At 37.6% G+C, this 18232-nt stretch overlaps 1 protein-coding gene across 1 annotated transcript in view; it reads left to right on the top strand.

Annotated features, from left to right (window-relative positions):
• LRP1B (LDL receptor related protein 1B) overlaps positions 1-17860 on the top strand; it is a 1585724-nt gene extending 1567864 nt beyond the window's left edge. The window contains exons 87-91 of the mRNA XM_019553609.1: positions 5088-5164; positions 7739-7829; positions 11613-11757; positions 12836-12934; positions 15810-17860. Of these exons, the coding sequence (XP_019409154.1) occupies positions 5088-5164; positions 7739-7829; positions 11613-11757; positions 12836-12934; positions 15810-15950 (553 nt within the window). The 3' untranslated portion in view covers positions 15951-17860. The remainder of the gene's footprint in view (positions 1-5087; positions 5165-7738; positions 7830-11612; positions 11758-12835; positions 12935-15809) is intronic.
• The last annotated feature ends 372 nt before the right edge of the window (positions 17861-18232 follow it).

Genomic DNA, 18232 nt, shown 5'->3' with positions numbered 1-18232 from the left:
TTGGAGATTCAGCCACTGAATTGGGTTGAATCTCTGCCGAATTGAATCAGGGTCCAAAGCTTCACGCAGTCCTACTGGAGTCTCACGCTCCTAGCAGGCTTACCCATGGCAAATAGGTCTGAGGGTAGGTTCCAGATAAACCACAGTCCAACCCCAAGTCCTTGGCAGCAGATAAGCTGGAAGAAGATGTCAGTATAACAGTATCTGTAAAAGTGAAAAAATGCTGCAGCAAGATGAATTTTCCTGTCATTTAGGGCTCTCCCTTGCCAATGAGCCCAGATGTCCACCTTGTCAACATTGTGTGGTTGCTGTTTCTGTGCACCAGCTTCCCCATGTTAAAATCATGAACCAGCTTCTACCACAGGAAACAACATGCTCTCCTGTACCAACCTCCAAAATCTCGGCAGTGATGTACTGGGGATGATGGCAACAGAACTAGTGAATCTAGCAGTCTCCAGCTACAAATTTATTCATGGGATCAGCTTATCCATCAAGAGTCATCTAATCAGTCAACTTATGGTGCTTTCTGTGACCATTAACAAATGTCTTGTGACCCTATCTCTTAAGCTTAGTAACAGCCTGTACACCACTATCAGCAGTGTGTATGCCCCAACATGTGATGCTGACACTCATGTCAAAGAACAGTGCTGCTCTTGACTACTTACTAATACTGGCAAGGAGGACAAGATCAGCCTCCTCAGTGACTTCAACAACAGAGTTGAATGTGACCTGGAACTCCAGAGTGGCACCATTGGGAAGGAAGGAGTAGGAAAAGCCACCCAGCGGCATCCTCCTGAGAAAATGCATGGACCATAGTCTTGTCAACACCCTGAAATTTACAATGCTGGCAGCAAGGAACTGGTACTGAAACTCCACAGATTTATGCTTTGAATTTGGAACAATGGGGAGGTTTCTGGTGACCTAATGAGTGCCAATGTCATGAGTATCTGCAAGAAAGGAGATAAGTTAGTGTGTGGGAACTATTGAGGTATTGTCCTCCTTCCCACAGCAGGGAAAAACCTTGCCCTTATTCTCCAGAACCACCTTCTACCACTTGCTGAGAAAGTCCTGTTAGAATCTCAGTGTGGTTGTAGACCATCCCATGGCACAACTGACATGATCTTTGTTGCCCATCAGGTCCAAGAAAAGTGTCGGGAATGACATCAGAGAGATGGCTTTCATTGTCCTTACTAAGGCTTTTCATTTCAACAGTCGTGAAGTCTTGTGGAAAGTACTTGCCAGATTTGGATGTACTGAAAGTATATCAATGTCCTAAGGCTCCTCCATGACCAGATGACCATGACTGTTCTATGTAGTGAATCAGAGAGAGATCCACTTGTCATCTAAACTGGAATCAAGCTTGAAGACCAAAACACTCAAAATAACCATCTTTGATCTTCAGTACACCGATGAGTGCACCATCCCCACATACACTGAGGAAAACCTTCAGACCATGCTGGATTTTTTCAGAAGTCTACCAAACTTTGAGCCTCTCTATCAAGATTGAGATGACTAAAGTGGTCTATCAGCCTGACCCAGGCCATGAATGTAACCTGTTTCCTCAAATTACCATTGAGCACTACCCCATATTTCAGTAGCTACCTCTTGCAGGGGGTGAACATTGATGAAGAGATTATGTACTGAATCTGGTGTGCAAGTGCCTCCTTTCCAAAATTACTTTGGTGTGTTTTTACTTATTGTGATCTCCAGAAAGATGCCAAGATCCGGGTAAACAATGCAGTTATTGTCCCCACGTTCCTCTTTGGAAGTGAAACATGGGTAACCTACCATCATTATGTAGGTGTCTGGAAATAGATCTGTGGCTCAAGGTTTGAACTCTTAAGTAATCTCAAGACCCAGCAATGAGCCATGGTGAAGATCATCCTCAAACTGAGGGATTGCCAGTGATGACAGTATAGTGTCTGTTTGGAGATATTGACACAACATATTCTTAAAAGAATACCTTCTCAGATCTTGACTATAAATCTTCATCAGTTCTGCTGGATTTTCCTGCTTAATCATATTTCTTAAGTGAGCCTCATTTCCAGCATTGATTATCTTATTTCTTCCACAGTCTTGTTCAACTATGTCTTTTAAGGCATTTGGCAAATTTAAACTACTACTTTTGAAAAAAGGACTAAGGATTTTCATTCTGTAATTGTCCAATGAGAGCAGCTCTGACCCTGATAATGTAAAAAGACTCAAAAGATTGATTGTGTTTCCCTAAAGAGATAAAGATACTTAATTTTCAATCATATGTTGTAATCGTGTTGTGATCTTGTGGAGCAGCAAATTCTTTAAATAGCAGGGATGCAAGGTAGGCTATAAGAGTAATAATTTCTGTTTGATTATAACTCAAAGGTGATTCAGAGAAAAAATGAAACCATTGAAGAATAGCATGTCTTCTTTTTTATAAGAATCATAAATGGTATCATATGATTTAGTATATGCTAAGATGATGGTAAACAATGGGTAAAATGCCATTTCAGTTTGAGTTTTAAAGGTAATTACACGTATAACAGTACACCCTGTCTTCTATTGTTAATTAATAACAACATCTTTACCTGAAGAGAGGAAATATATCTATAGTGACAACTATGATGTCAGACCAAATAATAATTATAATACTGTTACACTTTATTGTACATAAAGTCCTGAACTAAGTGTTAATTAAAAATGAATTAATATGTTAATACATACCAGTTTAGATGCTGTGGTAAGAATAGCCCTGCATGGAATAGTCTACTGAAGTAAAAATGCCTGACCTAACATTTGAATGTAAGGTGGAGCACTGAAAAGACATTTGGCTAAAGTTTGATTATATGCATGTGTTGAAGTAGGGAAAAGGCTTAATTTACTACTGTTCTCCCCATTGAACGCACAAAGCCACAATGATGTCATTTTCCTCAGTGCTGAAATAGTCTAAATAAGATGCACCTGTTTCTGGCCTCTACACAGTTTGAGACTTTCCAAACATTGTGTTTCATGGAACAATGTCATAGGATAAGTTTGACATCTCCAGTCTGGTAACTGAGCATCATATTTTTGTATTTAACCCATAGGCAGGTGATTTACAACAATGGCTGGTAAGTTGTACTCAATGGTTAGGAATAACATTCTTTATTACATTTGAATGCATTTAATTTATGCTTATATACAAAAAAAAAAAAACCCAAACAACTCTTGGTTCCAAAAAGATAGCTTTATTAAACCAACTGGGAAATTGCAAGAAGATTGTCATTTTCTGCAAGCTTTCGGGATCAAAGTGCCTTCACCAGGCTCTGGGAAAAGTGTAAATGATACAAGATGGTGAAAAGTCCCCACAGGTAGGAAATAAACTTCATTTTTGCACAGAGGGAGCTGAAGATGGAAGGCTGTCCCTCTGGGTCCATGAGAGTGTCTTTGTGAGCTGTGCTGAGTAGCTCTTTGATGTGTAGATCAGGTAGAATTTCCTCTCTGGAGGTGTCAGATGGCAGGCAGGGAGGTAAAAAAATGTTCTTGTCATTCTGCAGTGAAGTTTAAAATCCAAAATCGGCTAGCGTTTGATGTCTTCCATGTTTCAGGGGTGTACTTGGTAGCCATGTTGGTCATGCTTATATGTATGAAAAGATGTATAAAACATTTAAAAGAGAATAATATAGGATTCATTATACAGTATGTATTGGAAAGATAAACATTCTTTTCTTGCAGCATCTTGCATGGCAGATTCAAGGTGAATTTCATTATATTTAGAATTGGGTGAATAAGGCAAACAGATTTCATGAATGGGTTTCCATTTCTAATAGGCATACCAAGGCAATGTTTCTGACCTTCTTGTCTTCACGTTTTGGGATGGTAAATGGAAAGAGAATTTCAGAACCACATGAAGATTTTCAGTAAACATGTTGCATAGCCATAGAAGAGGATATTCAGCCATGCCTCTGGCCAGTCAAAGTATTTAAGCACACGTTTAATGTCAGACACATCAATGGTCCCATTAAAAGGAGTGGAACTTGTCATGTGTTTGAAGTTAAGCGTATATATAAGTGCTTTCACAGGTCCTGGTCAGGTAACAGCAATAATACAAGATGAGTCATTAAGCCCAGCCATCAAATTCAACTTGAATAGTAAATGTTGCATATTCTTGGAAATGGACAATTAAAAGATACATTTATATCTGCCAGATAAATCCTTCTGAAGAACAAATAAAATAAAGGACATGCTGTGCTCTTCATTACTGTTATGTATTAAACTTGTATTTAAAATTTGAATTTAGACTTGTTGTTTTAGTCAATTTTTAAGACTGTACCTATAACTAATTGCTATAACATGATCTGTGGAACATGAAAAATCTGACAGTATCATCAAAAAATATCAAGTTCATTTATTCATAAGTATGTTTTAAGCAAGTTCAGGGTCTGTTTGTTTTTTTACTGTGCATGTGCTTAATTTATTTTATTACGTTGCCTAATGTGCCAATAATAAATTATCAGGAATTGAAGTAGAACTATTATTAGCATTACATGAATTAAACAAAAGGCTTTATTCTACAACTTTCATTGGCTGCATATACAACAAAGTTTGTTTTTTTTAAATCAAGAATTAATATCAATAGCCTTTATTTCAAGAGTTCCACCATTTGGTAACATAATAATACAGTGAACAAAATGAAATTAAGTCAGCCCTGCTCAAACTACAAAATATATTATTAAAACTTAATATTTTTTTTAAATGGGAGTAGTATATCATCTACTTTATGAATGATAACTTATGTAGTGTACATAGAAGGTATAGCAGACATTTATAAACAATTTTGTTTGGCTTTTGTTATATTTATATAAATTATATGGCTTCAGGTTTTTAAAAATGTAATAATGAGAAAGAACTTGAGGTCTAAGCTATGGTTTGTAAAAGATTAAAGAAAACACTACATAGTGTTCAATGTCATGAAAATACAACAGCCCTTTATGAATAAAGCTTATTGTAATTTTGTAAAATGGTTGTTTTATGATTCATTTAGCTTTTAAGATGTCGGTGGTCTCTTTAATAGGTTAGTATGTTAACAGCTGGCATCCATTAATTTTACCATCTTAATTGGATCCTTTTAGATGTTCAGCCAACTGGTCAGGTACGCAGTGCGAGAGGCCAGCTCCCAAGAGCAGCAAGTCTGACAATATCAGTACAAGTAAGTTATTCAGATTAACACCTACTATGGCTTGTAAAATATGGTTCAATTTTAAAAAAAAATATTAGCTGGTGCTATTTTAGTATGAGATCTTTCTAAGTGATATTTGCAGGTTACACATTTTTAAATAGCAGCTGCTAATTCTTCTTATTTTGATTGACATGCAACTCCACTAAAACAGTTTGGATTAATAGGAAACCATAGCATGTTTAACATACTTACTTCTTCAAGCCTAGCATGAGCTTTTATTAGTAAAAGCATATGAGATGATACACATTCTGCTCAAATTCACCCCTTTGTACAGAGCTAGCATATGGCAGGAGAAGGACTTGGAAAGAAGGGTTTTTCTATTTCTTTTATTTTTTGGTAGGGTTTTTGGAATATGTGTTATGTCTGTTGGGAGGAAGAAGAAGAGTTTGTTGTATTTTCTAGGAGGCAAAGAGGGCAAAGGTTGGAGGGGGATCATCCTGGGAAGTGAGGCAATAGGGATAGGTGAGCAGAAAATGGGCAGGTGGGAAAAGGGTTTTTGTAATTAATGTGAGGAGTGATTGGAATTGGTGGGGGTGTTTGCTGGTATATGGGGCTTGAGAAGGAAGGCAATGGTTGTAGTCATTTGGAGTTCTCATGTTTGGAGGTTTTGCTTTGGGGAATCATGCCTGTGGGTTGGTTATTGTAAGCTCTTCTAAGCCATTTGGATAGGACAAGATCTAAATTTAAAAACTAACCAACCAACCAAGTGAGATTTATCATCAGTTAAGTCCCATCTGAAATGTCAAACTAGGGTTTTAAGTGATTCGTCAGGTTTACACAAGCTTTTTCTGGAGGAGTAAATTTATCCACTAATAACATTATCTCCAAAATCAGAACTATTCCTTCAAATATTAAAGGTGTATCAAGAGAAAAACAAATGCATGCATTGTATGTACAGAAACCTGCTATTAGTACATTATTGGCATCTTAAACTGGAGATGAACTGTTGTGTATCCTGTATGTTAATGATACCCTGCTGTACAACTCACTTATATCTGAGCCAGCTGAAAAAGTGTAATGAATTACCCTACTGTTTAGATAAGCTTGGGATTTGGAGATTGACTATCTTGCTGCAGTAAAAACTAGACAGCACAGAGATAATGCTGATAAGCTAAAAGCAACTCAAAGAGTTTGCAGAACTTATATCAGTCCTTTTGTTGAAAGACAGCAACCACACTTTGTTAGTCAGGTGCTCAGGTATTGGATCCTAAGCTATTCCACATATATTTAAGGTGGGCGGTGACTATATTTAAGGTGGGGGGGGGGAGTTGCTTTTGATTGCCATGGTTAAGACATGTGCAACCTTCTTACCACACTCATTCATGTCTTTTTCATCTCAATATCATTATGTTCCCTTTAAATGTGAACCATCAAAAGTTAAACCTAGTGCAGAATGCTGAGACCTGGAAAATGTAGAATAACCTTATAGCTGGTTTCCATCCAGATTTAATTTGCACATGTGGTAAGGTAATTATGCCCCCATGGCTGAGAGCCCTGTCAGCTGCCGGGCTCCCAGATGCAAGGGTGCATCATCATGCTGGGCCATGCACCACTGCCATGACTGAAAGTCCTGTTACTGCAGAAGCTTGCTACTTACCAGTGAAGAGGGAGCCTGGGATGGTGATCTTTGGCTCCCCCTGAACTAGCAATAAAGCAGGATTGGATCTGATGCTGGATCCCACAATCACACCTCGTCCCATGCACATGTGGGATGGCAGGAGGCATGACTGTGGATCACACATCAGATTCTATCATACCTTTACCTGAACATCTAGAGGGGCCCCTAATTATTTAATTCACTTCAGTGGGGCTGTTTGCTTCAGTAAGTCCAATAAGATTTGACTGCCAGTAACCTTCCCCCTTCTTTTAACAATAGTGTTTGATATAAGACTTCTGTACATTGTTTTTCTACTACATTAGACTCTATTGCATTTATCTTAGTTGCCTATAACAACATAGTGAAATTCCTAGCCCCCAAATATAGAGTTGTAAAGTGCAGGAACACACATACTGTCCACATGCTAGCACAATTTATTTACACCTATTCAATTTTAAAAAAAATAAGGGTGGCTAAGATGGATAAATACTAAAATTGAAATTCTTTGGGCTTAGTCATACCTTCTTTAAACTGGCCAATACTTTAAGTAAAATGAGAGAAGTGATAAAATACCTTTATAAATGACCATACAAAACTAGCCCAAAATTGGCTTGACAATCTATAAATGTAGTAGCTATAAATGAGAGCACAGTTCAGAATGTGGACTGGATGAATTAAACCTTGAAAAATCATATGTGAAATCAAGAAACATTATCGCCTCAAGTATTGCTCTTGAGGACATTCAGATTTATGTAAAAATAGTGACCTTTTCATTCTCAGTATTAAACTTCTATTCATTAAATATCATTGGTCAACTGAACAGAAATCATAGTCTTCGTATCATTTTATAGCTAAATTAAATTATGTTATTCCTCTTAGCTGTGTGGTGACTTCACTTAACTTGAAAATTACATAGGACTCAATGCTGTTTCCTTGATTTGTAACAGGAAGTATTGCAATCATCGTTCCTCTTGTTCTCTTGGTGACTTTAATCACTACTTTGGTCATTGGTCTACTACTTTGCAAGAGAAAACGAAGGTAGGTATTCAATATAATTTTTTTCAAGTTACGTGCGAGCTAAGAAATCAGAGATGAATAGAAATGCTTACAAATTTTTGTGTAAAGAAGCCATTTCACAAGCATCAGTCACTTATCACATGAAAAGCTTCCCTTGTCTCAATGTGGGGTGTGTTTCCTAAAGCCATGTATAGGCATTAACATTTTTCAGGAGAATTGCCACTCTCCTTGAAGAAGCTACAGACATGCAAAAAGTCATTCAATTTGTCCTGTAGGAAATATGCCCTCTTGCAAGAATAAATACATGTACGCTCCTCTTCTGGTCTGGTCTGGGAGGGGAGCAGCCCCTGCTGTGTCCTTCCCCTTTCCCAAAACAGGGACTGCTTATTTTGGGGAATGGGCTGGAGACAATTTCAAAGCTGGCAGGCCAGCAACCTCCCAGCCCAGTTTCCAACCCTGCTGGCATCCACTTGCTGCCCCTTCCACCCAGCTGGAGAGTGAAGATAGAAAACAGACTTGGGGAAGCTTTTCCCACCCTGATTCCCTGTCCTGTGGGTTTTAAATGACATGTGTGTGGTAGCCCAAATGGGTAGCACGTGGAAGTTTAAAACCCTGTAGAGCCAGAAAAGCTCTCCTGGGCCAGCAGGGCAATGCTTCCTAAGCTTCCCCAGACCAGGAACTTCTTGGTGCAAGGAATGGACTTTTCTCCGCTACGCCATTCTCCTCCCTACCTGGCTTATGGGAGGAAGCGGAGCAGTGGTGAAAGATTCCTCACCCCTTCTCCAGACCTAGATGCCCCTGGCCTAGGAAAAGACACGGAGCCTTTCCCTCTGCTTTCTCCATTTTCTCCCTGCTGCTCTGCTGTCTGCCACTGCTCCCCACATATTCCCCCGACCTGCATCACCAGGGGATCGGGGAAGATGGGGAAGTTGTAGGTTGAACACCTATACTGCTTCATCTCCCAGAGACATTTATAACAGTAGAAATTCTTGAGAAATTTCTGAGAAATTAATGCCTGTTCCTAACCTCTAATATACAATTTATGGATCTTGTTGAAACATTTTTTTATGACAATTCTTATATGATGGTAGAAATTAAAATCAAGTAGATGCTGTAACACATACCTGCATACACATTTCATGATCCAAAAGTTGTCCAATTCTGCATAAGAATAACTTTACTCACAGAAAGAGTACCCTTCATTTCACCGAGATTGCAAAAATGACAGCACCATCAGTAAGTGTCCCAGTACCCTGTTCCCTCCCCTTTCCCCACCAAATCAAGTAGTCATATACTACTATCATCTCTGTCTGGTCTAGATTCAGTTTCAATAGATTGTCCCGAATACAGTTTTAATAGAATGGTTGGAGATATTTCTTTTGGCATCTCAAATCCAATAAATGGTGGATGTCAGGGAGAGTATTGAATAGGGGATAGACCACTCAAGAGATATCTAGTTCTGTTCTCTCCCTTTATAGCATCCAAGTCTGCCACTGTTGGAGACAGGAAATAGTGTTAAATAGACCACTGGTCTGACTCAGAATGGCACTTCTTATGTTCAGTCTCCAAATTCAACACGGCACTAAGAAAGGACTGAGACTGCAGGGGCCAGTGTCATAAGCGGGATCCGGGTTTTCCATTTCCCATCGAAAAATGGAGAAAACTGTGCATTTTACCACAGGCAAACACAGATTTCTCATTTTACTGGAGAAACCCATGAATTATGCTGTTTTGCAAAGAGCTCTCTGCAGGCTGGCTGAGTTCCCGGGGGGTAGGGGGGACCCATGCCTCCAGATCTTTGCATGCGGCATAGGCTACCCACCGCAGGCTCAGGCTCCCACCCTGCTATCCTCCCCTGGGGCCTCCACAGCCCGGCATGTACGACCCAGCACAGCAGGATCATGCTGGAAAGCTGCTTGCCACTGTAAGCTGTTCTGTGAATACCCACAGGTCAGATAAATGCTTTATCAGTATCTCATGATCAAACATATCAAGGGCTGCAGAACTAGTAATACCAGCAGGGCACAATTTCTCTTGTCAATCTCCAGGCAAAGATCGCCTTCCAAGGCAAAAAGCACAGCCCCTGTACTATATTCAAGACAAAAGCCAGACTGACTGGGTTCCAAGGAGCCAGTAGCATCCAGATGTGGGGCTGTTTTTCTATTACTCCTCCACTCACGTCTCCAGGCAGGTTCACTGGTCAGCAACCACTGGCTCCTTGGACTTGTCTGATAAGTGGTGGGCACTGGCCTGTGTGTTCTGCTCAGTCTTCCCTCTTGGAATACACATCATTAACATCTGACCCACACTCATGACCCTTTTTTCTCTTGTTGTCCCCTAGAATCATTTTTGTGCTTCCAATGGCCTCCCTGATTGAGAGAAGGTTATAATTTTTTGGTTTTATTATCTGTTTTTTTAGGACCACTACCCTTCACACACAACCACTGCCCTTTACTCGCATGGTCAGGGGGCAGCAGGGCAAGCCCTACAAGGAGAGGCTATGGGACCTGAACCTATTCAGCCTCCACAAGAGAAGGCTGAGGAGGGGATCTAGTGGCCTGTTACAAACTAGTCAGAGGGGGACCAGCAGGCACCGGAGAAGTCCCTGTTCCCCCGAGTGCTACCAGAAGTGACTAGAAATAATGGTCACAAGCTGGCAGAGGGTAAATTCAGATTAGACATCCGGAGGCGCTAGGTCAGGGCGGCTAGGATCTGGAACCAACTTCCAATAGTGGTGCTGGCTCCTACCCTGGGGGTCTTCAAGAGGAGGCTAGATGTACACCTTGCTGGGGTTGTTTGACCCCAGTACTCTTTCCTGCCATGGCAGGGGGTCAGACTTGATGATCTGCTTAGGTCCCTTCTGACCCTACTAACTATGAAACTATGAAACAAATAGGCCTGTGTCTGAAAGTCGCAGAAATGGATGCTAGAGGAAGAGCAGTGCAGGAGACAAATCTATAGTGGTCTCCCTGGCATCCACCATTATTGATTTAGAGATACCAGAAGAAACATCCCCAAGTATTCCGTTCAATGGCTATTAATAGATCTATCATCCATAAATTTGTCTTGGTCCTTTTCTGAATCCAGCTATGCCATCTTCCCCTACCACCTCCTGTGGCAATAGATTCCACAACTTAACTATACTTTGCTTTAAAAAGTATTATCTCTTGTTGGTTTTAAACCTCTTACTAATTTCAGTGGTTGTCCCTAGTTCTAGCATTCTGGGACTTGATGAGCAGCAGTTCCCTGTTCACTTAGTCCACCCTCATCATGAGTTTTTATACACCTCTATAATATCACCCCTCATCCTTCTTTCCAAACTGAAGAATCCTAATCTTTGTAGTCTCTCCTCCTACGGCAGCTACTCCATATCCCCAAATGACTTTGGTCACCCTTCTCTATGCTAATGACTGTGCTAATTACAAAAATATTTTGCTGTGACTTTATGAAGTATGGAGAGCAGAAGGGAATTTGGAAATATTGGGCAGAGAACCTGTCATAACCAGTGAACCTACTGCACTGTAGGAATAGGAATCCAATGTAGTAATGTGGTGTGCGTTATAGGAATTCATACTACTATAAACCCAATTAAGAGGGATGTAAAAGGCTACTTTCAGGATGCAGCCAGATTTTCAAACAGATAATTTCATCATGTCTTCATTTTCTCATAGTCCCAGTCTCTTTAGTTTGGATGTTTTCAGTGGCATGGGGTTGGGTGCTAAAGCTGCTAAGTAATATCTTCATGTAAATCACCTATGGATACACTTAAAAATAGTTTTCCTTTTACTTGTTTATATATTTTAGGACAAAAACTATCCGAAGACAACCAATGATAAATGGAGGAATCAACGTAGAAATTGGTAATCCATCATACAACATGTATGAGGTGGGCCATGATCACAATGAAGGGGGTCTTTTAGATTCAGATTTTACAGTAAATCCAGAAAAGGTAATATGGATTTTGAAATGGCAAAAGCGTGCTTGTTTTCTGTATTATAATCAAATGCTTTTAAACATAACGAGTTTGATTTTCTCTCAAATGAAATCTGACACAGAAATAATGAAATATGTTTGGGTTTAGCTGTTCCATATATGAGATGCATATAAAGGCAAGCAAGGTTAGTTTAGTGAAAACATCGCAGATACTGCTAATCTTTTTTTTGCAGCTTAACATTTGTTGATGTGTTTCATATTTGTGTTTTTTCTAGATGCTAAAATAAAGCTCAACTGAGTATCCTTGCTTCATGTTTACTAAGATAAAGCTCAAGGAGATAATCAAAATTCTTATAAGTTATATTTCTAATTTCTTGTAGACATATTGAATAGAAAAATATGCTATGCATTCACTGTCCCTCTTGTATAGTGCAAGTGTGAGGAAATCTTACATACATAAATGAGCGTAAATTATTTTCAAAACGGCAGACATTTAGAGGCCTGATTGGATAGATTTCCTACAGTCATGCAAAAACCAATGCACATTTTCATATTACTATAAATTATGTTGTCATTTCTAGAAGTACTGCTCTTTAAAGCTAGAACTTCCTGAACGATAAGCACTGGATGAATGGCTTAATGCTGAAACGTTTCTCCTAGAACTATCAGCAATCAGAAGTATACCAAAGGGCAGCCATCTTTTCATGGCATTTTTGCCAAAGTAATCATTGGATTACTGTTAGCTCTAGGAATGATATCATCATATCACCTAGTCAATGTGTATCATAATACAGGTAAGACTAATATGAAGTAAGCTCACCTGCTTCTAGACAAGTTGAATAACTGAATCATGAGTGATTGTTATACCTGACTGTAATACTTAATAGTAAGTGTACAGTGGTAATCTCATTCTATATATAAGAATCATCCAAACTATTGAACACTTGTAATTAAATTTCTAAAGGCTGTTTTAATTGTAGATCACTCAAAAATACTGTTTGGGTTGGTGCATACCTTATTAAGCAATTCTTCAAAGTACAATTGAAAATAAGCTGTTCACATCACAGAAACTGAAATTTTCTGTTTATACACAGGCCAGGTATATAGGGGGAGGGCCTACTGCATTCAAGCTTCCCCACACAGCACCATCAATCTACCTAAACTCTGATTTGAAAGGACCACTAACTGCAGGGGTGAGAAATGATGATTCATTTTTCATGCTCATTCCATCACAGCCCCTTTTCTAAATAAAATGTATGTTATATAAGAATAGCAGCATTTTTGTTTAATTTATAATTGTCAAGAAATATATTACAAATACTAAGATTTCTCTTTGCTATAACAGAGGCCTTTCCATCTAGCATATTTCATTTTTACTTGCCCTTGTAGTAAGATCTAAAACAGCAAATTTAAAAATGTATGTTTACAAAGAGTACAACAGTAAACAATGTCATGCCTTTCATAATGTTATGGTAAAATTATGCCAACCAAATAAATATCCCAAGCATTTATGGGCATTTAGTGTAATTTATCACAGTAAGAAAAGTTTTTTAAGTAAATTCAATTGTGTCACCTAATATTTTGAGAGAACTTTCATATGTATTCAGCTAGATTTTGTTTTAACTTTACAGTTTATTGGTAGATCTTTCAGGCTCCAATTTTTTTTTTTTATTGCAAATGGCAAATGTCTTCTCAAAATATTCAGTTCAGTCTCAATAAGCCAGACTTTAATATAGAAAGATGTTTGTAAACAATGTTTGAAAGTTTAAACAGTTGAAAGAAAAGGACATTGATATAATTTATTCATCTTCATATACATCAATGTATATATTAATCTTTATATCATTTGTATTACTGCATGATTGTGATGTGTCTTTAATGTAATTAAAATATAATAGGTTCCATGGGAGGCAACATTTTCTAGTTATTAAGAATAGAGCAATGAGCATTAGAAGAAGTACGGTATATTCTCTACTTTGTCACTGATTCAAATTCCCATTTGAAAGTGACTCAAATTACTTAACATTCTCTACCCTTCTTTACCTATTTGCATTTTAATATTCACCTAATGCAGATATTATGAGAGATAATCTCTTATTATTATTTATAATGTATTTTGATATCTCCCGAAGACAACTACATAATCTTCAACTATTATGATCTTCATCCTTAATTGTGGTGCTGTAAATTTAATTAAAAGTGAATCTTGTCAGTTTAAATAAGCCTACATTTCTTTGTCACTCTAAATTTCTATAATCATTACCTTACAGGGAAGTATGGATCTTTAGGCCATTGTGCTCACATAGTGGGTGGGGCAGTACATCCCATGGGAGGCTGCAATGAGAGAGCTGAGATGCGAAGCACCCATGCATATGGCGCACAGGGTTGTGGGGAGAGAGGAAGGACTGCTGGCATGCATGGTGTAGTGCTGGAAAGTGCAACCTGGTAGCCTGTGACTTGCACAGAGCGGTATCTGGGGCAAGTGCCTCTGACTGGTGCAGCCCACACAGCGTGCAGCCCCACCACTTAGAAGCTGAGCAGTCCTGCCATCCGTACTAGCAGAATATACAGCTTCTGACTAGATTATTATGAGTGATGCAACTGGCCAAGACATGGTAATGCTTCAGGTCTCAGTTTCTTATACAGCTGGGGATGCAGGAGATTGAGATTCTAAACCGTTCTTCTGCTTAAGTAAAGACAACAGCCAAGCAAGCTAGGAGATTCAAGTCTATGAGCTACGGAGAATAAAAAACTGTGATACCTGTAAAACAAGGTTCTTTGGGTAAATCCAATAACTTTTATTAGTCCAACTCAAATAGTTGGAAAACTACTTCTTTGCAAGCTTTTGGGTACAAATACCCTTCGTCAGGTCACTTCCTCTGCCTGATAAAGGGTATTTGTACCTGAAAGCTTGCAGAGACGTAGTTTTCCAACTATTTGAGTTGGTCTAATACAAAGATATCAGATTTACCCAAAGAAACTGGTCTGCCTTGGACCAACACAAGTACAACCTATACCCCTGTGACCTGTAAAGAATTCAGTACCCTTTCCAGCCGTGGCATATAAATTGATATATAAAGTTGAAAAATCAGTTTTAATAGCAGATGTCTCTTTTTAGTCCAAACATAAAGAGTAAAAGAACAAGTGAAGAAGATCTGTTGTTATAACATGGGAAGAAAGCATTCCTTAAGTCATCATGGCTGCTTACAGGCATGAACGCCTCACCCCCAAGTACTTTACTTTCGGCTCAGTGTGCTCCCACACCAAGTCCAGTGCACGCCCAGAAGAGGCACCACATTAGTTTGACCCGATTCACCCAACATCTGTATAGATCGGGCACTTCAGTGGAACTTTTTGGTGATTTTATCTAATAGCTGACTCAATCAACTGATGAGCTGGGTCAAATTTCTATTCGATAAAATGCTGGGGAGGGTTGGGGAGGGGGGGTTCATTTTCATATCTGTCAGCGCTCCATGAGTCAACAAACAGTAAATTCCACATCCTACATGCTTTCATAGGAAGAAAGCATGTAGTTTAGAGCTGTACATAAGTGCTTTGTAAATTACTGAAGATGCTTAAATCTAATTGACTACAATAGGCTGTGGATTAAAACATATACTATTCCAAAACATGATCGGTTGTCGATGGGTTACTGAGGTCTCAGAATAGGCTGTATGGAGAACCCATTGATAACAGATTTCTACTATTAAACCTAATACACAGAGTTTCACATTCTTTATATTATTCAAATTTATTGTGAAATCTTCCGAATAATAGGATGGGCAACAAAATTTAAGAGCCTTTTCTCGTATTTTTAGTAATTGTCCTCATGTTGTTTGTAACTTTCAACTCATATTACTCATGTCATTAATTACCTTAATAGCACATTTCATTTAATGTGAATACTATCTGAATAATTAGCTCCTTGATAAGGCTTATAGAAGTTCAGGTAAACATTAAACATGTCCAATTTTGCTTTTTTTCCTGTTTTTACTTTAAGAATTTTTCTTTAAAAATGTTTATGAAGATAAATCCAAATAACATCCTATATATTTATATTTTCTGCAGCCAACAAATTACTCTAATCCAGTGTATGCAAAGCTATACATGGATGGACAACATTGTCGAAACTCCTTAGCAAGTGTTGATGAAAGAAAAGAACTCCTTCCAAAGAAAATAGATATTGGGATAAGGGAGACTGTGGCATAATCTGCTGTTACCTTTTATACTCTACTCTGTATAAATGTATAAAATATAAGGATTACTTTTCTATGTACCAACAGTATTATAATTGTTTTGGCATCAGCATTACCTCTGGTTTTTTGTTTGGTTGATTGTTTTCTGGATTTTTCTTTTGCTGATGACTTTTGACTGACCATTTGTAAGGTATTTTTATGAAAAAGAAACTGCACTACAGTACAATTTACAACAATGCTGCTGATATAACACACCTTTGAATTTGTTAAAATTAAAAAACCAACATATTCGTTTGTAGTGTGAATATGAACAATCTATTTTCTATGAACTTTTTTGGTTCTACTTAATCAATGAAGATATCTGCACTTTTTCATTATATAGTCCGAAAGCTGTAGTACAATGTGTAATTTTGTTTGTTTCAAATGGTGAAAGAATGATTGAATGGTCTACTCTCTTCTTTGTGCCCAGTAGAATTTCATTTCAGATCCTGATAAAAGTAGATATTTTTTTCATCACAAATCAAAACATAACTTGCTTTTAAAATTAGCTTTTAGGTTGCCAAGAAGTAAACAAGACTTATAGACTCAAAACATCTAATGATTTGCATGAACACAAGTGATTATGTTTCAGAAATTCAGTGACTGTACATGATATACTAAACATATATACCATGTAAACAACCTTTGTATTTAGTAAAACCTTATAAGACATAGTAACAATATACCTTGAGAGTTGAGACATTACTTGCTGTGGGACAAGGCCTTTGAACTCCAGCAGTCCTGTAGTACAGTAGCCACCCGCCTAGAGCACAAGAGGGCATTGCCTACACATGTATTATTTGTGGAAGATTAATCCCCTATCACACACCAAGCAGTAGAACAAAAATAAAACATAAGCACACACAGACACACACACACACAAAATTCAGCTTTAGCCAACAATAACGAAAACAAAATATTCCTTGCTTAGAGGTATTAAAGAATCCAAAATGCATCAGTTTTGTTTAATAATGATAGCCTGTGATGCCACTGAAGTAAAATATGGTCAATATTATATATTACTGAAACCCTATTTCAGAACAGTTGTTGTTTAATTTTGATATTTTGGGTTAAACGTCAAAATCCCATTATCAGAAGTGGAGAGTGTCAATATCAGTTTCCAGTACTTTCTCTGGTACCAGCTTATTTTATGTTGTTGTTAAGATTAATAAAAAAAGAAAGAAAAGCAAATTCAACTTGCCTTTTTAATTTTGATGGAAATAAGGAGTACAATGTCTTTCAGTTGTAAAAAAGAAAAAGAAATATTTTATACATAACTTTGAAGGCACAAATTGCTTATTCACACACATACTGCGGAGGACTCTTTGTTCCTCTGCTAGATATGACTGACTTTTAGCTGTCATAATATATTAACCTAACTGATTAAATATGTTTGTGGTTACTCTTTATTCCCTTTGTACAAACATTACAAAAATTACTGCTGTTTTATAATGATTTTTTGTTGTACTATGTGCATGCAGACTACCTATTTCTAAACTTTGCCATACTGAGGCCTTTATAAACTCTTGATTTATGTAATACTAGTGCAATTTTGCTTGGACAATGTTATGCATATCACAGACTTTTTCAGGTTCTTGTTTAAGTACATTTTTTTAAATTGAACGGTATTTTTCATTTGGTTATAATAGTCATTTTACCTATGTTTCTACAATGAAGTGTTAAATACTTTATAAAAAATGTTGACTGACTTATTTAAATGAAAATCTACATACTTAATTCATTGTGTTGGCTAATTTTTAAATTCAGGGCACACAATTTTGTAGGCAATATAAAAACCAAAAAGAAAATGAAATTAAAGGAAAGTATGAAAATACATTGTACCAGAAGTAACAATCGCTAAATTCCATTAAACCAAAAAGTTTCTGTTCCTTGAAAAAATTCTGTTTTCCATGTTTGCAATAGCTCACAAATTTGGATAACTCTGAAGTTGTTATACTAAACATTAAACCTTAGTTTTTGTTTTACAATAATATTGGATAAATGAGTGTGGTCAGGTAATATGTTCATATTAAATTGTAAAAAATAATTTCTAATAAATATCATCTAAGGGTTCCATCCTGTTTCTGTTGAAACATTTGGAGACAGGCCCTGTCTGAGATTTTGCATTTATGCCTTTACTGCAGAGCAGGAAAAATTATCTGCTCTGCTTCTTAGTATGCTGCTTGCAGATGTGGGGGGGAAATGGCTCATTCAATCTAGCTATTCAGTTAGCTAAACCTGATTGACAGCTATCAG

This window comes from Crocodylus porosus, unplaced genomic scaffold, assembly GCF_001723895.1.
Source record: "Crocodylus porosus isolate Cpor-Errol unplaced genomic scaffold, CroPor_comp1, whole genome shotgun sequence".
Classification (NCBI taxonomy): Eukaryota; Metazoa; Chordata; order Crocodylia; family Crocodylidae; genus Crocodylus; species Crocodylus porosus.
The sequence above is the reverse complement of the archived record's forward strand: the minus strand, read 5'-3'. Positions and strand labels throughout refer to the sequence as shown.